Source organism: Danio rerio, chromosome 24 (genome assembly GCF_052040795.2).
Source record: "Danio rerio strain M-AB ecotype USA chromosome 24, GRCz13ab, whole genome shotgun sequence".
In the NCBI taxonomy this organism is placed as follows: Eukaryota; Metazoa; Chordata; class Actinopteri; order Cypriniformes; family Danionidae; genus Danio; species Danio rerio.
In genome coordinates, this window is record NC_141044.1 from 740014 (window position 1) to 763421 (window position 23408).

General features: G+C 34.5%; 1 protein-coding gene and 1 long non-coding RNA gene across 9 annotated transcripts in view; one reads left to right on the plus strand and one right to left on the minus strand.

The window, feature by feature from the left end:
* The window catches only part of hecw1a (HECT, C2 and WW domain containing E3 ubiquitin protein ligase 1a), a 226340-nt gene that overhangs the window by 137849 nt on the left and 65083 nt on the right, over window positions 1-23408 (plus strand). For 6 of the 8 annotated variants that reach the window (XM_087309000.1, XM_087309004.1, XM_087309001.1 and 3 more), the window contains exon 1: window positions 18244-18379. The exons of the other annotated variants lie outside the window; for them this stretch is intronic. Coding sequence is in view for 2 of the 6 variants with exons in the window: in XM_087308999.1 (XP_087165125.1) it covers window positions 18350-18379 (30 nt within the window). In the remaining 4 variants the exon portion in view is untranslated. Of the gene's footprint in view, window positions 1-18243; window positions 18380-23408 lie in introns of those variants that run through there. 8 annotated transcript variants of the gene reach the window in all.
* Window positions 10277-16980, minus strand: LOC141380800 (uncharacterized). Its single transcript, XR_015524655.1, has 2 exons — window positions 16698-16980; window positions 10277-10573 (listed from the first exon to the last, which is right to left on the minus strand). It is a non-coding gene; the product is annotated as an uncharacterized LOC141380800 (long non-coding RNA).

Consider the following 23408-nt stretch of genomic DNA (forward strand, 5'->3'; position numbering starts at 1 on the left):
CTAGCAAATTACTGAGAAAATGAGACGACATCATTTCTCTCTACCCAAATAACAGGGCATGTACTTTCCATGAATCGACTTTAAAGGGGAGCTATTATGCAAAAAATGACTTTTATAAGGGGTTTAAGCCCAGTTGTGTGTCAGTAGTGTGTGAATATCTCCAGCCTCTGATGTTCAACATGAATTAATTGTGTTTATTATAATCAGACTTGATGCAGAAGCACTTTGATTGACATTCTCCCTTTGTATGTGTCATCAGAGGGGGAAAGCCCCGCCCACTAGTGCCCATCTCTCCATCTCATTAGCATAAACAGTAGCCCTGAGTGAGAAGCAGCCATCTGTCCATTAGCCGTTACCGTACGTTCACACTGACAGCAGCGAGAGCGTCAAAGTAGCCGGAAGTCATTTATTTTCAATGAGAGCCAGCAGCGAGAAGCAGCGCGGCTCGTCTTCGTCCATGTGGGCGTCGAGGAGAATTGAAATCAAGTCAACTTTATGGTAATGAGCTATGACGCGGTTCGGCAGCAACCAATCAGAATAAAGACGTCCACCGCTTGAGAGGAGTTCAGAGAACACAGACCTGTGAACTTTGGTTCCGATCACAGTTGTTCACAAGGGTTTGATGATTGCGGTCGCCGGATTTCCAATTATTTACAATGTTTTCTTACATGAACATGCATTAAATAAGTTACTGGCGAGTTACTGATGTGCATTAATGTTATATAAATTTATCTTAGAAAAACAGGAATCTCATGCGACAGTACAAAACAGTACAGCTGCTTCAGGATATTTCAAACATATGGACACATATTGGATAAATAGAGCAAAGCCACACCACACGCAACTTGATCTTCCATTTTTATATGAATTTGATAAGAAGTGCGCAACATTTCCACGCTAGAAGCATGTTTAGTGCAGGAATGTAACTGATATGCTGCAACAGCTCCTTTAAATACCAGATTAATTTAGCGAGTTTTGGACGACCTTGGACGCTCTCGCTGCTTTCGGTGTGAACGTACGGTTAGCGTGTTTGAGCTGATGAAGATAATGTTTGCATAGACTAAGAGGATGATAGATGTGGAGTTTTAGATGAACAGCGACAGGAGCGACATGGACTAATGCATTCTCACACACTGACATTCACATATTACTGTTTGTAGCTCCGCCCTTTTCTGAAAAGAGCTCAATCTCATTTGCATTTAAAGCGACAGTCACCAAAACGCCACAATTAGGATCAAAGCCTGAAAGAGTCAGTTTCAAAGTGCTGGAGAACATCATCTGTGTGCTATCCTCAGCTCAAACTTTACTACAGCACAGACTAATATTACATCTTGTAGAAATGGGCAGAATAGGTCCCCTTTAAAATAAATGAATATTACGGTATCATTTGCGTCAGCTCCAGATGTGATTTACCATCAGTGACCATAGAGCGAGCGAGTGAACATTCACAGGCAGTTTAATTAATTAACTAATGAGCAGCACATGACTGATGTTTCTCCCGATGGAGCGGGATGTTGGGAAATGCAGGGCTGAATGACAGATCGCCGCCCTGATGTTTTCTCTACGTTTACTAGAAGCTCGCCATTGGAGACGATGTGGGGAAGTGAAGCTAATGAAATTAAGCAAAGATGTTATTGCTGAAGCGGGAGTGTGTTTTAGTGGCGTGCACAGACTGGGTCAAAGTCTGGTCCGAGGCTCTGTTTTGCATGCGTCACACCCTCCACCGCAGCTCCTCATCTGCTAAGCCCAGGGTGCAAGACGTGGGCATATTTTCACTGTGTTGTTGGATTATATGTGACATTTGACTACGTGGACTGCAGCTGAACCGACCCTCATGTCTTCAAGGCAATGCCGAGTGCCTGCTAATCTTGCCAAATATAATATTAACCGTGCTTTCGAGAGGATGGCATACGTGTAAAGGTTAGACGGGTCACTTTTTGACGTCTGTTAGTGCAATAAGTGCTAATGGACTGTGACATGATGGACAAAGATGAGAGGATTTACTCATTTTACATGCACAGACAGAGCAAGAATCCTCTTAAATCTGTCAAGTTTGAGTGAAATAGGTATGAGCATGAAATAAAAGACCACCATCATTCAATAAAACCAACATATCTCTGTGATCAGACGAAATTTTGAACAATGTAAAACCTATTGCTGTCAAATGGACAAGGATAAAGATTTTAGATGACAACTAATGCATATTTGGCCGACACGGTGGCGCAGTGGGTAGCACGATCTCCTCACAGTAAGAAGGTCATTTTAGAGATACAAACTCCCTTGTGAATTTGTAATTGATGATTAACGTTTTTTGGTGTTAGTATCAATATGTCGATCCTAAAGTTATCTAAAATCTAGTATCAAGTGCTTTTAAATGATAAGCAATCAAAACTTTCTCACTCCAAAATGTATCAGTGGTTTTTATCAGCACACCTCTTAATTCAGTTTCTCATCAAATCATCTGACCATCTGTAGTAAGACACTAAAGCTGCCGCTGACAATCAGTCATTTATTCACATGTAACCCGGTATTCATGTGGATTACTCCAATAAGCACTCGCAAATTTGAGAAAGTGTTGCTTAAAGAGCATTTTTAGTTTAACAGCGGAAATATAAATGAGCAGAATTTGACAAACCGATGATAGAATTTCCATCCGACCCCCGAATTCCAGGAGGGGACTGATACATATTTCAAGACACACTCGAAATGACGGCGAGTAAAAACCCAATTATTCCCACCTGTCACACTTACTCACCTGTGACATCCCAAAAAAAGCGGAGGTGTCGTATGAAATATTGTGTTGCTTATTCTGCCAACACTGCGAGCCATTTGTTTTGGATGAGCTGTATAATGAGAGAGGGTCTCCGGTCCCACCACTAATCAGACCTGCAAAAAATAAATGGGTCTTTGTAAAGCGCTAAAGGACTTACATTTTCCATGTTGCAGATTACACATGCTGCGGCGTCATTTTTGCATGAGCGTAAATACGTCTTGACATATATATAAGGCTGTGAGGAGAGCAGGATAACGTGAGGAGGTGGATGTCAAATGAAATGTTCCTCCGAAACGGATGAACTACAAATCCAGTCAAATGAGAATCAGCTCAACTTCGTGACCTACTTCTGACTGAATATTCATAAATAGAAAAATAAACAGCTTTTGTATTACATATCTGTGAAGCCATTTTACAAAAACACATCTCAGTTGCCTCACAAAATACTCTCGTGAATAGTGCATGTGGTGAAATAGGAAAGAAAATATCTGAAACTAAATATTGAAAGCATCTGTCGGATTATCGTACACAGTTACCAGCAGGGACCCCTTAATAACTAAACTGAAACATCTTACAGCGTGTTTAAAAACAGATCACAAATGCAAATCGATTTGATGTAAACTGAGTGTCAAAAAACAACATCAAATTGGCATCAAAAATAATTGACAGGACTTTAATGTAATCGAATTTTGATGATTTTGACATCAGTAGTTAACATAGTGTCAACAGTCATTTATAATTGAAGCTTTAAGATAAATAAAACATATATTATAATTAGCGCTGGTCAAAATATAACACATTTAATATGAACATTTGTTTTGACAGTTTAAATGTGTCTCCTGTGTATTTATTATGTATACGAGCAAAATCACACGAGTAGCAGTGCGATATGGCTGTATATCGGCACTGGTGGGAGGAATGCATTGGCTTAGTGCCCCGAAGTGCCGATATACAGCCAAATGCACTGCTATGAATGTGATATTGAGTTTAAATAACAGTTCGACTGCATAATCGGGTATATAAAAAAATAAAATCAAACATGGAGAGTCTAAAAACCCTCTTGTATGAGGAACTACTTTCTTCCGCTGTTCATTGACGTCAGAACAGCAGAAACCGCTGCTCATTCACCAACATCACTGTCGAGCTAGTGTTTGACTGATTCTCTAGCGTAATGTCTAAAGACAAAACGGCTGATTTTGCTCACGTTGTAAGATTATAAGGCTGAACAGCATGAAATGTCATCAGTCTACAGAGATTTCCCAGCATTTCTCTGCTGCAATCAGGAGATCACAATAATCAACCCTGAAACAGCCAAAACAAAGCAAACACTAGCAGATTACTGTGGTATAAATACAGCACTACAACATACAAAAGAGAGAGATCAATTCAGAGTGTCACTTGTTTAATAAGGATTTGATCAGCTGAAGTTTTAAATTTACACAGAATTTTCCTCCTCTAAGAGCTTATTATGTGGTCTCTGCTGCCATCTTGTGGCGGAGAGTCAACCCTCTTTGCTCTGCTCAGTATGACAGGCTGATGGCCGCCGGCTAGCTGATCTCCGATATTATAAATATTTAAAATAGCCACTATCCTTATAAATAAACTCCATAGTTGCAATCTGAACAACTACATTCTCCCCTAAAAAAGCCTCAACAGTACAGATGTTGTGTAACAGCTGCAATATTTGTCAATCTATAGAGTGAGTTTATTGATCTACTGTCACTCTGTGGGCGGAGTAATACACAAGGGTGAAGAGGCTGTACAAGTGCTGATATTGCAGAATATTGCACGACTATCAGCCAATCAGAGTGGAGACCAGACAGAACTGTTATATGAATAAAAATGCACATATGCATCTATATATTTGAGAAAATATATGTTAATTATATTTATGTATAAAATATTTATGTATATAATACAACTTATTTGTAAATTAAAATATCTATGTAACGAAATAGTTTTGTAGTTTTGTTTTGATAAATGTGTATGTATAGTATATAAATAATATATAAGATACATGCATATAGTATCAAACCAAACTTTTGTGTTGGATGTGATTTATGGCGATAAATATTTGACCAGTGCTAATTATAATATAAGAAAAGTTTTATTCATCCTAAAGCTTCAATTCCAAATTTACACTGGATTTTTTTCAATGAGTTGACCTAATCTGCTCCTTTTGAAGGTTCAGCTCAAAATGACAAGCAGATAATGTTCTCTAACTCTCTGATACAAATCCTTTCAGGCTTTGTTCATATTTGTGTTTTTTTGGTGGCTGTCGCTTTAAATGCAAATGAGATTGTGCTCTTTTCAGAAGAGGGCGGAGCTACAGACGCCTGTGTGTCAGCGTAGCGGCAGATTGAAAACAAGACTGACTTCCTATGCTAATAAGGAAGAGATAATCACTAGTGGAACGACGGCTGCTTCTCATTCAGGGCTGTTTATGCTAATGAGGGAATGATGGGCACTAGTGGGCGGGGCTTTCCCCCTCCGATGACACGTACAAAGGGAGAATGTCAATCAAAATGTTAAGTCTTAATATAAATAATAGAATTAGTTGATGTTTACCATCAGAAGCTGGAGATATTCACACACTGCTGACACACAAATGTGTTTAAACCCCTTATAAAATGGATTTTTGCATAATAGGTGCCCTATAAATTATCACTCAACAATTGTGTTTGTCCACATTTGACTCAAAATGGAGTTAAAACAATACAGCATTTTTATAGGGCATATATATATTTTCCTACACATTTTTGGCACGCTGTACAACAGCACTCTGCGTAATTATGACTGTAAGTAGGCCTAAATAACATTTGTAATAAATATAATGAGCCTAAATCAAGTATGTGAGCTGGCCCGTGTGAAAAAGCCCTGCCACGGGTGTAAATTAAGCCCCATGCAGACTGTGGAGAGATGACCGCTCGTATCCATTGTGTGTGTCCCTGAGGCTGCGGGATACTCTATAATCAATATTAATATTAATTAGATATATATTAGAGCAACTGGGAGGATCCAGGAGCCATCGGTCAGACACGGCCAGTCCAGCATTCAGATATGAGCGTCCATTCGGCCTGAAGAGCCTCTAATGAAGAGCAGTGCTGTGCTGATGGCTACACTCAACCCCATCTGTGTGTGTGTGTGTGTGTGTGTGTGTGTGTGTGTGTGTGTGTGTGTGTGTGTGTGTGTGTGTGTGTGTGTGTGCGCGTGCGCTTTTGCTGCCAAACAAATTATTCTAATGCTGAGAGCATGAAATTGGAGCTGCAGGGAGGGATGTGTGTGTGAGTGTGTGTGTGCGTGTGCGTGTGCATGTGCAAGTGTGTGTGTGCGCTCTGCATTACTGTACTTCATCAGTCCTGCAGTCATTCAGACTCAGTATAGTGTGGTTTGTTTTGCAGTTTCTGTCACCTGTAGTTAAGCTGAAGCTCTTTGGTTTTGTCTATTGAAGAGCATTTGTGCTGTTTAACTGTATAGTCATTTTTTTTACTGAATTTAATTTCAGTGTTGTTTCATTTTTCATTTCAGTATGTAAAGTCAGTATTTCCTTTACATATTATTTGACATTTTAATAGGATTTCATGTCACTAAAATATACTGCGTTATCATCAACTCTGTTATCATCAACTCTGTTATTGTCAACTCTTTTATTATCATCTCTGTTATTGTCAACTCTGTTATTGTCAACTCTGTTATTGTCAACTCTTTTATTATCATCTCTGTTATTGTCAACTCTGTTATCATTTATCATCAACTCTTGTTATCGTCAACTTTCTTACTGTCATCGCCAACTCTATTTTCATTTATCGTCAACTCTGCTATCGTCAACTCTTATCGTTTATGATCAACTCTGTTATTATCAACTCTGTTTTTGTCGATTCTGTTATCGCTGACTATATTATCATTTATCATCAACTCTGCTATAGTCAACTCTGTTATCGTTTATCGTCAACTCTGCTATCGTGAATTATGTTATCGTCACCTCTTATCGTCTATCATCAACTCTGTTATTGTCGACTGTTATTCTTTTTCGTCAGCTATTATCGTCAACTCTATTATTGTTTATCGTCAACTCTATTATTGTTTATCGTCAACTCTATTATTGTTTATCGTCAACTCTATTATTGTTTATCGTCAACTCTATTATTGTTTATCGTCAACTCTATTATTGTTTATCGTCAACTCTGTTATTGTTTATCGTCAACTCTATTATTGTTTATCGTCAACTCTATTATTGCTTATCGTCAACTCTATTATTGTTTATCGTCAACTGTTATTGTTTATCGTCAACTCTATTATTGTTTATCGTCAACTCTGTTATTGTTTATTGTCAACTCTATTATTGTTTATCGTCAACTCTATTATTGTTTATCGTCAACTCTATTATTGTTTATCGTCAACTCTACTATTGCTTATCGTCAACTCTGTTATTGTTTATCATCAACTCTATTATTGTTTATCAACAACTCTATTATTGTTTATTGTCAACTCTATTATTGTTTACCGTCAACTCTATTATTGTTTATCGTCAACTTTATTATTGTTTATCACCAACTCTATTATTGTTTATTGTCAACTCTATTATTGTTTATCGTCAACTCTATTATTGTTTATCGTCAACTCTATTATTGCTTATCGTCAACTATTATTGTTTATCGTCAACTCTATTATTGTTTATCACCAACTCTATTATTGTTTATCATCAACTCTATTATTGTTTATCGTCAACTCTATTATTGTTTATCGTCAACTCTATTATTGTTTATCGTCAACTCTATTATTGCTTATTGTCAACTCTATTATTGCTTATTGTCAACTCTATTATTGTTTATCGTCAACTCTATTATTGTTTATCGTCAACTCTGTTATTGCCAACTTTCTTACTGTCAGCTCGGTTATCGTCAACTCTGTTATTGTTTATTGTCAACTTTCTTACTGTCAACTGTTATCGTCAACTCTGTTATTGTTTATCGTCAACTCTGTTATTGTCAACTCTGTTATCGTCGACTCTGTTCTCGTTTACCGTCAACTCTGTTATCGTCAACTCTGTTATAGTTTAAAACAATTTGCTATGTGTGTGTGACAATTCATGTTTTAGTATTTATTAAACTGTTTATATATGCAAATTAATTTGCATATAAATATTTATTTAAGTGATGTTCCTCGTAATCTTAAATCAAAATAATTTCCAGTTTTCACTAATATCTCTTACCCTTTGATGTTTAAACCTGTCAAACACAACATATTCTCCAATAGCAAATTTATATATAGCCTTTTTTTAACTCTGAATTGCAAGAAGTCAATTACAATTAAGCAATTGGAATTACAATAAACAAGTAGCTATTTTGCCTTTTTTTCTCCTGTGATAGAAAGACTCACGTAGAAACACGTAACGACTAGCATTTCATGCTGCCTTTAACACTACGCTCCGCCGTGTGTTTTTAAATGAAGTCATTGTAATTCTTTTCAGCAAAAGCGCGGCTCCTGTGAAAATGAGGTTTATTATGTAAACGGAGTCTTATTCAAAGTGCTATTCGCAAAGCAGACAGCAACATTTACATTTATCCATTTTCCAGACACTTTTATCCTACACAGAAATTGTATTCACAACCTGATGTTTAGGGACATTTTCTGTCCAACATGTTATTTTTTGACCCTTTGTCCTTCTCCAATAGAGTCTGGACCATTACAGCCCTTTACAAACATGGCTTTTGTCAAGCTTGAGCAGGTTTGTGTTATATAAGTCTGTAATGTTTAGCCTGAAGTTACGACTCAAAGCGGTTCACCTGTTCTTTGACCTCAAGCTGAAGATTTAAAATGAAAAACTGACTATATGAGACGTGAACAGGAGCATCGGGTTCAACAAGAAATGCACAGTTTAGTTATGATATCATTTCAGCATACGGTATACACATCATTGAAATTATAGTCCACCAAAAAAAAGATTTCTGTTATTAAATACCCCATTATGTTCCAAACCCTTTAAACACAAATTAAAGGGACCCTCATATGCATAAATCTCTTTTATAAGGGGTTTAAACAGTGTGTGAATATATCCAGCCTCTAATGATAAACATGAATTTATTCTGTTTAATATACTCACAGTAGCCTGAAGAAATGTTAAGGGTGTGGCTACTTAAGTGACAGCTAGGCCTCACTGGTCGCCATCACCTCAGCTGATTCCGGCTGATTAGCTGCTGAACTCGGCATATTCATCGTATTTTGTGTTGTTTAATGTTTCTTTACACAGTCAGTGGCCTTTTGGAATTATTTTCTACAATTATCAGATGATTTGGCATGCTGTGTGCACCTAATTGTGCTCACAAACCATTCATGTGGCCTCCGCTTCCCAGCTGAGTGAAATTTTATACTTATACACCATCTCTATAAATGCACTGATCTTATTTAAGATTATTTATCATTTATAATGTGCTTTAGAGTCGTAATGCTCTCCAGAATCTGCCAGATTGATTAGCTGCAGGCTCTAGATCACTCATCTGAAGCATTGTCATACAGTGTTATGCTGTTCATCAATAGCCTTGCATTTAACGCAGACTATATCTGAAGTGTTTGGAAGTAATTCGCTTTTTCCTCGTGTAAAAAACGTCATAAGAACAATGTTTAGCGGCTCAATGTGTTACAGCAGTGTTTTTAAAAGTCTAAACACTTTATTGATATAGTGTACAGCCAAGCACATGAAGACAAACGAGTCGCAGGTAATGAAGTATTAAGTGTCTCCCATAGGAAAGCCTGTCGAAGCAGAATGCCAGCATGCGTCAGGAGCTCCGCTCATGCTCCACCTCTTATTTGTTATCCTCGGTTGATGCCGTGACATGCGAACAAAACGGCGACGGTTGGCCTCGCCCACTGGAAGCTTCTTTTGGGTTCTTTATAAACCTATGGGTGATGTCACGGATACTACATCTATATCTTTTACAGTCTATGGTATAGACCAGGGGTGTCCAAACTCGGTCCTGGAGGGCCGGTGTCCTGCAGATTTTAGTTCCAACTTGCCTCAACACACCTGCAAGGATGCTTCTAGAAAGTGTAGTAAGAGCTTGATCAGCTAGCCCAGGTGTGTCTGATTGGGGTTGGAACTAAACTTTCCAGGACACCGACCCTCCAGGACCGAGTTTGGACATGCCTTGCATAGACACTGTGTAAATATGGTAGTTTACCATAAAGAAAAAAAAATACGGGCTGTTTTGTATTTTTAACTGTAAAATACTGGGAACAACAATGGCCGGGGTTATTTTATCATCAGATTTTATAAACTTTACAGTGTACAGACACTATTTTAATACGGTACTTTACTGTAAAAAATGAATTTCCTTTATGGTTTGTACCAAATTTTTAATGCTAAAATACTGGGAACCACATCTGAAATTAGTTTCAGTCAATTTTACAGATTTTGTTTTACAAATGTATAGACACTATATAAATACAGTAGTTTATCGCATTTCTTTTACGGTTTGTACAGTTTAAATGTAAAACACTCTCAACCACCGCTACCATTTTATTTTTTACCATAAATTTGACAGATTTTATTTTACAGAGACACTCTCTGCAGGTTCTTTCCCATAAATGATCAGTCACAGAAGATGAAGCACAGACGAGTGGATAAGCTGAATACAGCCATACAGGCGCACAGCACCTCCTCATTATGATCAGTGTTATTCCAGCACAGGTGTAGTGGTCATCTGCTTTCCTCCAGAGCTGCATCTGCTCACACATGTTGATTTGTGACGCACCCCAGATGTTCCCCGCAGTCAACACACTCAGCCTTCTTTTCATTAGGAGCTGAAAGGAAATAAGCCGACCGTTCAATCTCCATCCTGAAGTCGGCATGACATCAGAAATAACCCCTTTCGTAAGAGACATTTATTGCGGCTGTTAAAACGTCTTTCATCTTCACCTCTGAAAAACTGTTCCCTTTTTGCTGCAATCATGTAGGTTAGTTTTGACCTGTATGTTTGATGTTTTAGAGCTACACAAGTAATAATAGTAATAATAATAATAATGATAATAATAATAATAGTAATAGTAATGATAATAATAGTAATGACAATAATAGTAATAAAAGTAATAATAATAGTAGTAGTAATAATAATAATAATAATAATTTTAATAATAATAATAATAATAATAATAATAATAATGATAATAATATTAATAGTAATAATAATGATAATAATATTTGTAGTAATATAAATAATATTAATAATTATAATAATAATATTAATAGTAATAATAGTAATAATAATAATGATAATAATAGCAATAATAATAATATTAATAGTAATAATAGTAATAATAATAATGATAATAATAGCAATAATATTAATAGTAATAATAATAATAGTAATAATAATAATGATAATAATAATAATAATAATGATAATAATAATAGTAATAAAAGTAATAATAATAGTAATAATAGTAATAATAATAATAGTAATAATAATGATAATAATAATAATAATAATGATAATAATAATTATAATAGTAATGATAATAATAGTAATAAAAGTAATAATAATAGTAATAATAATAATAGTAATAATAATAATAGCAATAATAATAATAATAGTAATAATAATAATGATAATAATAGTAATAATAATAATATTAATAATAATAATAATAACAATGATGATAATAATAGTAATAATAATAGTAATAATGATAATAATAGTAATAATAATAATGACCCTTTATAGTGCAAAAAAAACTCTGCAGTGTTACTGGGGTTTATTACAAGTTTTTTTTACTTGTATGTCTTTTTAAACATAATTATTTAAATCTAATTATTATTATTAAGTATCCATCTTTAACAATGAATCCACATTGAAATCTGATATATGAAAATATGCAAATACCATATATGACATTAACCTAAAATGTCATATGCAACATGTATTTCAAAATATTGTAAATATAGCTTTTTCTTCAAGCATTGGAGTTACAAATATGTTAATATATGTTCAAATGTAATAGCTATAAGTATATGTGTACACATACAATCACTGGCCACTTTATTAGGTACACATTACTAGTACCGGGTTGGACCTCTTTTGCCTTCAAAACTGTCTTAATCCTTGGTGTTGTAGATTCAACAAGCTACTGGAAATATCAGAGATTTTGCTCCATATTGACATGATAGCATCACACAGTTGCTGCAGATTTGTCGGCTGCACATCCATGATGCCAATCTCCCGTTCCACCACATCCCAAAGCTGCTCTATTGGATTGAGCTCTGGTGACTGTGGAGGCCATTTGAGTACAGCGAACTCATCGTCATGTTCAGCAGTCTGAGATGATTGAGCTTTATGACATGCTGCGTTATCCTGCTGGAAGTAGCCATCAGAAGATGGAGACACTGTGCTCATAAAGGGATGGACATGGTCAGCAGCAATACTCAGGTAGGCTGTGGTGTTGATGCTCAATTGGTACTAATGGACCCAAAGAAAATCTCCCCCACACCATTACACCACCACCACCAGCCTGAACCGCTGATACAAGGCAGGATGATCCATGCTTTCATGTTGTCTGAGCCGAGCATCTGAATGTGTCAGCAGAAATGGAGACTCATCAGAGCAGCAACGTTTCTCCAATCTTCTATTGTCCAGTTTTGGTGAGTCTGTGTGAATTGTAGCCTCAGTTTCCTGTTCTTAGCTGACAGGAGCGGCACCCGGTGTGCTCTTCTGCTGCTGTAGCCCATCCGCCTCAAGGTTGGACGTGTTGTGTGTTCAGAGATGCTCTTCTGCAGAGCTTGGTTGCTTATTTGAGTCACTGTTGCCTTCTATCAGCTAGATTAGAAACACCTTTATCTTTTTTCATGAAAAGTTTCCATGTTTACAAGTGCCTGCCTTCGTTAAAGACGGTGGCACTTTTAAAAATGGAAACTCTTTATGCAAAGGTCTAAAATAAACCTCAGTGTTTCTAACATGTGAGTCTTCTCCTGTTGCGCTACAACAAGGCGAAAGCCGCCGCAGGCTGGAGGAGAAGTTCACTCGAGCTGCATTCTCAGCTCTTCTCTATGGCCAGATTTCCAGTCATTGTGCATGAAGAAGCTCTTTGATGTGAGAGGAGGCACTTTGCGGGCTTTTCTGTCCGATTCGGCTGGTTTTTCCTCCGTCACGCGCGCTCTCAGCAGGGACTGTGGTGCTCTATTTAAACCCGCGCTTGATGATGTAATTCCGGCTTGTAACGCAGTTTTCCTCCCCGGGGACTGAACTGCGGTTCTGTTCTGGTCCAGCGGCACTTGTGGAAAAGACAACACTGCTGTGCATTATAAAGACTTTGATGAGCTGAAGAAAGGAAATGTATTACAGGCATTGGGGATGTGTCTTGAATGAGAAGACTGCTCTCTAGTGGACTTGTGTGGATCTAAAACATGGCGTTCCTCCAAAGGACACGGTGTAATGTATTTGACAGCAGGGAGGGAACAACTAGTCTACTGTTTCTGCTCACCTGCGACATTCTGCCTGTCGTCTGTCTTCCTGTCAGCTTTTCTCTCTTTTTACTTAGAAAGGAGCTGCTGTGCAGAAATCACTTATATAAGAGGTTTAAAGGCAGTTGTGTGGTGAATATAGCCAGCCTCTAATGGTTAAATGAATTAATTGTCTTTGTTCTAATCAGACTTGATGAATGAAACACTTTGATTGGCATTTTCCCTTTGTACGTGTCATCAAAGGGGGAAAGCCCCGCCCACTAGTGCCCATCTCTCAATCTCATTAGCATAAACAGCAGCCCCTCTTTAGCATAGGACGTTAGTCTTGTCGTTGAATGTGCCAAAACGCCACAAATAAGAGCCTAAAAGGGTCAGAGAGAGATACAGCACTATTTGTGGTGTGTTCATTTAGGCTATGAACACACCACAGATAACAAAGTGACCAGTAAATGGTAAAATGTCTATGATCTTGTGTCTTCTAGTCGTCTATATAGCAGAAATAAGTAAGCCGTAGGCTGAAACAGCAGATTTTATAAGCCTTATTTAAATGGTAAGCTGTAATAGTCATGTGTGGCCACTAGAGGTCCATGTTGTATTTTTTTTGCAGTGATCGGCCATTAGTAAAAGCACAAGATGTGAGCTCAGTAGGGTGTCATGCAAAATTGGTCTATAAATGTTTTGTTTATCATGCATATCATATAACAGACGTAACAATGTCATGTGCTGATGTGGATGCTAATACAAGTGTAACGGCAGGTGTAGTTTGAACAGGCATAATCACTCTGAAATTGAGTCCAAACAGTGTTGTTTCTGTCATTATTAGAGCAGTGGATTTGTGATATCATGTTGTTGTTTGTTGTTGTTGTTTTTGTTTGTTTGTTTGTTGTTGTTGTTATTTTTTTGTTTTGTGTTGTTGTTGTTTTGTTGTTGTATTTGTTTTTGTTTGTTGTTGTTATTTTTTGTTGTTGTTTGTTGTTGTTTGTTGTTGTTTTGTTGTTGTATTTGTTGTTGTTTTGTTGTTGTATTTGTTGTTGTTTTTTTGTTATTTTTTTGTTGTTGTTTTGTTGTTGTATTTGTTGTTGTTTTGTTGTTGTATTTGTTGTTGTTTTTGTTTGTTGTTTTTTTGTTATTTTTTGTTGTTGTTGTTTGTTGTTTTGTTGTTGTATTGTTGTTTTTGTTTGTTGTTATTTTTTGTTGTTGTTGTTTTGTTGTTGTATTTGTTGTTGTTTTTGTTTGTTGTTATTTTTTTGTTTTGTTGTTGTTGTTTTTTGTTGTATTCGTTGTTGTTTTTGTTGTTGTTTCTTATTGTTGTTTCTTGTTGTTATTTGTTGTTTGTTTTTATTTGTGGCTGTTTGTTGTCGTTGTTTGTTGTTGTTGCTGTTTGTTGTTTGTTGTTGTTGCTGTTTGTTGTTTGTTGTTGTTTGTTGTTGGTTTTGTTTGTTGTTGTTGTTTTTGTTTGTTATTGTTTTTTGTCGTTGTTTGTTGTTGTGTTGTTTTTGTTTGTTGTTGTTGTTTTTGTTTGTCATTGTCGTTTTTGTTTGTCATTGTTGTTTGTTGTTGTTGTTTAGATCTCTTTGGTTTATTGGTTTGATGTTTTAGATTTACAGCTCTTTGCTGCAGTGTACTGTAGTATTATTACTGTGAACTGATAAACTGTCAAATACTGTAGTGTATTTTAATTTTTACTACAGTAAACTGTGCTGTATTGTAGCATAATAAACCCTATAGTTGTAGAAAACTACAGTACTGGGTCATTTCTTTAAATTTTCTTTATACTTTAAATCACCACAACATATTAATGCAAGTACAGTTGAAGTCAGAATTATTAGCCGCCCTTTGAATTTTTTTCTTTTGTAAATATTTCACAAATTATGTTTATTAGAGCAAGGAAATGTTCACAGTGTGTTTGATCATATTTTTTCTTCTGGAGAAAGTCTTATTTGTTTTATTTGGGCTAGAATAAAAGCAGTTTTTAATAGTTTTAAAGCCATTTTAAGGTCAATATCATTCGCCCCTTCAGCAATATTAGTGTTGGATTGTCTCCAGAATAAACCACTGTTATACAATGACTTTCCTAATTACCCCAACCTGCCTAGTTACCCTGATTACCCTAGTGAAGCCTTTACATGTCACTGTAAGCTGAACACTAGTGTCTTGAAGAATATCTAGTCTAATATTATGTGCTGTCATCATGACAAAGAGAAAATAAATTAGTTATTAGAAATAAGTTATAAAAAATTATTAGAAATGTGTGTGTGTGTGGGGGGGGGGGGGTCATAATTCTGACTTCAACTGTATTTACTATAGTATGGTTCAAAAAACACTACATTACAAAATACTATAGTATTTTTGCCATGTGAGGAATTTCCTAAATAAAGTATCATGACGGACTGCTTTTGTACAGGTAAAATTACTGCAATTTCATAAATGATCACACATTTAAGTCACATGCCTAGGAAGAAATAATATGGATAATACCTGATTCTAGAGGACGAGTGCAAAACATTTCTTGCAATAAGCACTATCATCATTTAAGATGGCATGGGGAATTTATTAACATAAACAGCTGTTTAAGTGATCTTTTGATTTCACTCAGAGTCTTCCATGACAGAAATAACTATTGCATAAGATTTTAAATGTTTGGTAAACTGCAGTAATCATAAATGCCCGCTAGAGGTCTCTGTTGCGCTTTTGTGTACTTACTTATCATTAGTGAATACAACTCCAACCATAAACATAAGGTTTTAATGGTGCTTGAATATGTTTTATTTATTATTCAGGCTATTTTTATTATTATTATTATTATTTTAAACTGTCTTCACTCATTTAAATACAAATATGAAAATGCATGCAAGTCATCCAGGTGACTGGTGGGACGCTCGCGTGATATTGTTTATATATATATATATATATATATATATTTATTTATTTATTTATTTATTTATTTTCTAGTCCAAATATCTACAAATATTTAAATCAAGAAGCATTCTCCAGACTTGCGTTTAGAAATATGACCAAAAAATGCCATGTCAAAATAAGACATTTTGCTCTGTAAATTGGCAGATTGTTAAGCTTGTTTTAAGGAAAAACTCACTTAATTTAGGCATATTATTTCTGAAAACAAGGCTATTTTTTGCTTGTATATAAAATGCTTCTTGATTTAAGGATTTTTAAATATTTGGACTAGAAACAAGACAACAAATGTAACCTAGAAAGGCATCTTTTACAGTGGTAAAGGTGTTAGTAACAGTTTTCACAATGTAGGCTTCATTAACATATCAAAACGGTTTTCCCGCCAACTCTATTGACTATGGTTAATCATTAGTGGTCCCCATTCCACACACTGGAACCGTCGAGTTGGATTAAGCGGGAAATGTCAAGCCTACGTTCTTGCGTGTTTACATCACGTCCGTAAACAACACTGCTGCTTCTTTATTGCGAGAAAGCATCGGGTTTTGGCGATAGACTTACTTCGTCAAAGATTGAACAGGACAGCAGGTGAGCATTAGTAGTGTATCCAAACATTGATCTTTGCGGGGCATCCAACATCACCAAATCCACCGTCGTCCAAACAAAGACAACACTGACCTCAAATCCAAAACAGACTCGATAAGCACGTGTCCGAACAAAATATAATTAGGATACGAGTTGTTGTAAATGGGTATCGCAGAGTGGCAGGTCTGCAGTGATATGTTTATATTAATACACAGTAACCATGGGGATTCCTCAGGCCAGATGGGCCAGATACAGCGATGACGTAAAAGAGCTACTCTACTAGAAACATGCAGTGTAGTGTTTCGACCACAGATGGCGACAGAGAGAGCGGGGAGCCACCTTGAATGAACTTCAGCTTAATGAGACACGATTTATTTAATTAAAACGCACAATATTTTACAGGATTTCATTCGAATATAGTATAGGGAGAGAGACAGTGTTTGTTTTTTTGTAAGCAGATAAGCATTCGACTTCTTTATAGTAAAAATATTTCTTTGAAATGTTCTTATCTCAACTTAACAAAGTAATAAATAAATAAAAGTAGTAACTTCCAATTGTTACCTGAAATGTAACCAACCTTGAATGTTGGTTATTTAATTCAGATTATTCTATAAAGCTAAATAATAGGCTATATTTACCTTTAATAAGTCTAAAGTTAATTAAAACTTAGCTTACTTATTAATTTATATATTTATTTTGAATTTATTTACTTTAAGTGTAACTTACATAAAGCAGTCAGCGCTGCACTTTACAATACAGCTAATTTATTTATCATGCTCTTTAATATAAGAGAAAAATCCAAAATATGTAGTTTTGCAGGTCTCAATTATATAAACAGGGTTGAGATACAGCTAAATATTATGTTTTGGGTATACACACATACAGCTTTGGTAAAAAAGTAATGCATTGCAATTTTAAGTCAATCTTACTCTTTAAATAAAGTATCATAACGTACTTCGACTTAGTAACTAAATAATCCATGGATTAATATGCTAGATTAATGCAAGATTGAGTCTTATGTAGGTTAAATGTTTTGATAAATGCATTAAATCTATGTATAGAAGTGATATGTACTTAGAATGCATGTTAAATGTAAGTCAAGTGTCTACTTAGTTTATGTTTCATTATCAAGCGGATATAAAAATAGAGTAAGATCATTAATACCTGTATTAAAACGTCATATAATAAGTGATCACAGCCTTGATTGTAATTTAAATGGTTAAAACGTCTTGCTGACAAATTAGTGAAGGATATAACGGCAAAATATAAAGTCATTTAATAATAAATTAAATAAATATCATTCAATATTTTGAGGTCAAGTTGATCAACGCTCTTTAATAATGATTCTTGCCCTGATTGTTGTGTATATTTAATTAGACTGCTGTTACACTGAGTGCCAGTTCAGTGCGTGTCTTCTTTAAATCACAGTTCAGCTCGTCTTGTGTTGTGGGCGGAGTCAGAAGGAATGCCGACTGCTGATTGGCTGCTGCGCAGTGCTGATGCGGGACAGTGTTGACGCTCTGGTTCTGCTGCTCGGGATGGATTGAGCGGTTTCCCCGGCTCCGGATCACCGTGTTCGGCTTGAGGATTGCAGTGAGACCCGCTGAGCTGGAGCCCGGAGCTTGAGCATGATCCACCGGCGGATCTTTCTGTCTCAGGTGTGTGTCTATGAGTGAGCGAGGGCTTCATTGTCATGTCCGTGTGTGTGTGCGTGCGTGCGTGTGTGTCGATGGAGAGTCATTTACCTCTGCAGACGCGCGCGCAGTCCTGTGAAGATCGCGTTTCATCGTGTGTGTGTGTGTGTGTGTGTGTGTGTGTGTGTGTGTGTGTGTGTGTGTGTGTGTGCGCGTGTGTGCGTGTGTGTGTGTGTGTTTGTTTGCGTTTGTGTTTGTTTGCGTGCGTGTATTTGTGTGCCCGTATTTTGTTCTGATGTTCTACTGGTGATTGAGGGATTCTCTCTCTCTCTCTCTCTCTCTCTCTCTCTCTCTCTCTCTATCTCTCTCTCTCTCATATCATCTTTTTGGGTGGCAATTGGATTGATAGACATGGCTGTGTATTGCCAAAGCATACATAGCAGTAAACAAAAGCCTAAATAACATCAGTATATACATATATATATATATATATATATATATATATATATATATATATATATATATATATATATATATATATATTTATAAAAGAAATACAAACACATACGAGTACACATTGCCACTGTATAGAGCAGTAAAATAGACAATATAAGTTATAATAGTAGTACAATTATAATAATAATAGCAGACAATAATTACATACATTGCATTTGTGATGTTTACGTTAAAGCATGAAAACAAATAACAGTAATAGTGATAAACAACAACTAACAATAAATAATAATAAACACTACAGGATATTTAGCAATCAACATTTCAGGAAAAAACACTAATGATAAATGCTAATAAACAGTATATTTAACAATTTTAAGAATGTATGAACAACAATTTAAAATTCTGTCGGTGTGTGTGTGTGTGTGTGTGTGTGTGTGTGTGTGTGTGTGTGTGTGTGTGTGTGTGTGTGTGTGTGTGTGTGTGTGTGTGTGTGTGTTGTTTATAAGCACATCTTTCTCTTTTTTTCTGGTGTCATTCAGCTTTTTTCCTCTTTCCATGTGACACACACACAGACATACTGACATGATCATCCCGCTGTTTACAGCTCCTCTTACACACTTTATTAAACAGTAGGGCTGCACCATATTGGGGAAAAATGACATTGCGATATTTTGTTTTTGCTTATAAAAATAAGTATGTTTATAATGTTTATATAGTGTGTGTTTGTGTGTAATATGAATATAATTTCACCAGATGATTTAAATAACTATATTTATGAAGAATTCATAATTTTACATTGATCAAGAATGCATCTGCATAAAATATCAAATCAAAATACAAGCCTACGTGAATACAATAGAGCAAAGATACTGCAACAACGGAGTTCAGGGTCTAAACTCAGTTTATTCACAGCTTGGTCAAGCAGGCAGTGGTCAAAAGGAACAAACGGTTCCATGAGGGTACTCCAAAAGTGTAGTCGTGGTCACAGGCAGAGGTCGGTGCAGACGGCAAACAGGATAAACAAAGAACGAAACAAGGGTCAGGAAGTGCGGCTAGACTAGGAAACGCTTTGTACATGTGAACAAGACTCAGCACTGTGTGTGTGAGTGTGAGGGGTATTCATAGTCCTGGTAATCAGTCTATGGTGAGCTTCCCGCTGTGTGTGTGTGTGTGCAATCAGTGAGAGAACTGCAATTGGTGTGTGTGAACAGGTAAGATGGGATTAGTAGTTCTTTTGGTGGCAGGTTTGTAGTTCTCCAGTGATTTGTATAGACTCACTGGTGACTGTGACGGACACAAAAATAAATAAATAGGGCTTTATTAATTAATGAATTAATTAATTTATTTATTTAATTAATTATTTATTCCCATATTATAGCCCATAAATTTATATAATTGTTATTATAATAATAATAATAATTTATTTATTTATTTTTATTTATTTATTTATTTATTTATTTATTTATTTATTATTATTATTATTATTCCATATATACACTGAAATAAGTGAATACTAATAATACATGTTATTATTAGTATTATTTATCTTCATAGTATAATACAGAAAAAAATAATAAATAATAGTAATTATATAATATTTATTATTATTATAATTATAATCATTGCTGTTGTTGTTGTTATTATTATTATTATTCATTCCATATTATAGGTCACACTGAAAAATATAAAAACAACAGTAATACACTGTAAAAATGCTGGGTTCCACACAATCAATTTGTGTAGAGACAACATGAAGTCAATAAGTTAACTTATTAGTTTTCACTAATTTAAGTGGATTTAATATAAAAACAATTGGGGTATCTCCACCCCCCCCCCCCCAAAAAAAAACTTAATTGTGTTGTTTTAGCTCATTTGAAAAAAGCTGATTAAACAAACAGCAAAATAAAGTATATATTAATTTATATATTTATATAATTATAACAATAATAATAATAGTTTTATTATATTTATTATATTATAATAATAATATTATTATTATTATTATAATCGTTGTCATCATTGTTGTTGTTGTTATTATCATTATTATTATGGTAACACTTTACAATGATGTTGTATTAGGTATTGTTAGTTAATGCATTTACTAACACGAACAAACAATGAACAATACATTTATTACAGTGTTTATTCATGTTAATTAATGTAAATACAGTCATTTATTGTTAGTTCATTTACTCAGTGCATTAACTAATGCTAAAAAGCATGAATTTGGATGTTAATAACGCTTTCGTAAATGTTGACCTATGATTAATAAATGCTCTACAACTATTGATCATCCTTAAATACATGAACTAATGAAACTCTATTGTAAAGCGTGACTATTGGTATAATTTGCACATATTATAGCACATATATTACAAAAATGCTGCATTTGTAACCAAATACCCAGTTATTTCAGTAAGTATGTCTACATCATCAGCTGAGAAGTGTGTGTTTCCGTCTCTGTGTCTGCAGTTTCAGTGGTGTGGTTCTGAAGCCTCTCTGTTGATTATTATACAGAGATTAATGTGATTTATGAAGCAGTGGCTTTGGTATTGGATGTGAGGTTAGGATTGATCGTCAGGCATCATCAGGCTGGTATTTACCCTGTGCACTCTGGGACAGCTGTGGCTTGCTAAATGTATTTACACACTCAAGCACACACACATTCACATAGATATCAAAATCACGGACAGATATATCACAGATAACTTGTTTTTATAGAAAAAAAATTATTCAACAAAAATAAATGCTATTCTTCTGAAGCTAAACAGTGGTATCAACATTAATTAGCTTTATAGTATAACTATTATGTAACATCAGTGAATTCACCTAAATACATTAAATAATATCTAAATGGGCTAATGCATTAAATCATGTAGAAATAATCTTTAATGTACGAGGCACATTTTAAAGTGGGTAAAACAACTAACAGACTAATAGAAACTTTTAATGTAAAAAAATCTTAATTCAAAAAAAATTTTAAATCTTTTTTTTCTATCCAAAATGTTTATTATATTTATTATTATTATTATTATTATTATTATTATTATTATTCATTTTTATTAGTATTATTATTAGTATTAAATTAATCATTTATTTATTTATTTATTATTTATTAATGTTCATTATTATTATTATTCATTATTATTATAATTATTATATTATCATTTATTTATTTATTTATTTATTTATTATTCATTATTATTATTCATACATTCATTTTCTTTTCAGCTTAGTCCCTTTATTAATCTGGGATCTTCACAGTGTAATGAATCACCAACTTATCCAGCATGTTTGTAAGCAGCAGATGCCCTTCCAGCTGCAACCCATCACTGGGAAAATTATTAATATTATTATTATTTTATTTATTTTTTATTATCATTATTCATTATTATTATTATTATTATTCATTATTATTCATTAATATTATTATTATTTTATTATATTTATTATTATTATTATTATTATTATTATTATTATTATTATTTATTATTAATTACTATTACTATTCATTATTATTAGTAGTAGTAGTAGTAGTAGTAGTAGTAGTAGAAGTACTAGTACTATTATTTTTATTTTACTATTCATTATTATTATTAATACTATTATTATTGTTATTATTATTATTATTATTATTATTATTATTATTATAAGTAATGTTATGCCTGATATTAAACAGTATATAGATTTATTATTAGTCTCATATGAAGATTAAAATAATTATTGATAGATATTTAATTATTAGTATACAGATACAGAGAAAAAAACAGGATAATAATAGTGAAGATAACAATTGTCATTTGTCATTATATTTTCCTATAGTTACTATTTATTAGAAAATAGTTATAATAACTATAATACAAATAATACATTATATATATATATATATATATATATATATATATATATATATATATATATATATATATATATATATATATATATATATATATATTCAGTACACACAAACACGGTATATATATATACAGTATATTATCATTAATATTAACACCATGATGCTACAAACATTTTAAAATTATTTCTCTATTATTTTCATCACACACACACACACACACATACACACACACACACACACACATACACACAGACACACACCCATGCATAAAGTAGAGCATGTCAAACTCCATCTGAATAAACGCAGCGCAGCAGCAGCGGACGCAGAACTAATGAAAGTGCTTTGTCTTTTTGGAAAGCTCATGATGTCTGCTAATGGGAAACACACAGAGAGCCGCAGGGAGCAGACCATCACTGTACCAGCTCTTATGAGCGCAGTTGACCTATATATACCGCAATCCCTCACGAGCCGTCACACTCCAACACACTCACTACCAGCAGACATGCACATTCACTCCAGCAGACGCTTCACTTTACTCTTTATTAACATGCATTCACATTTAACATTAGCAGACGCTTTACTTCACACTTCTGCTAGCATACAGTACATTTATATTTCACATCAGGGGTGTGCACCTGTACCATGAAGCTGGATTACCTGCTTATCCAGTTAAGTTTCAGTTTAGTTTGCTTCAATCCTGGGTCTTAGATCTCATGATGGTAGCTGACTTTAATCGCTCTG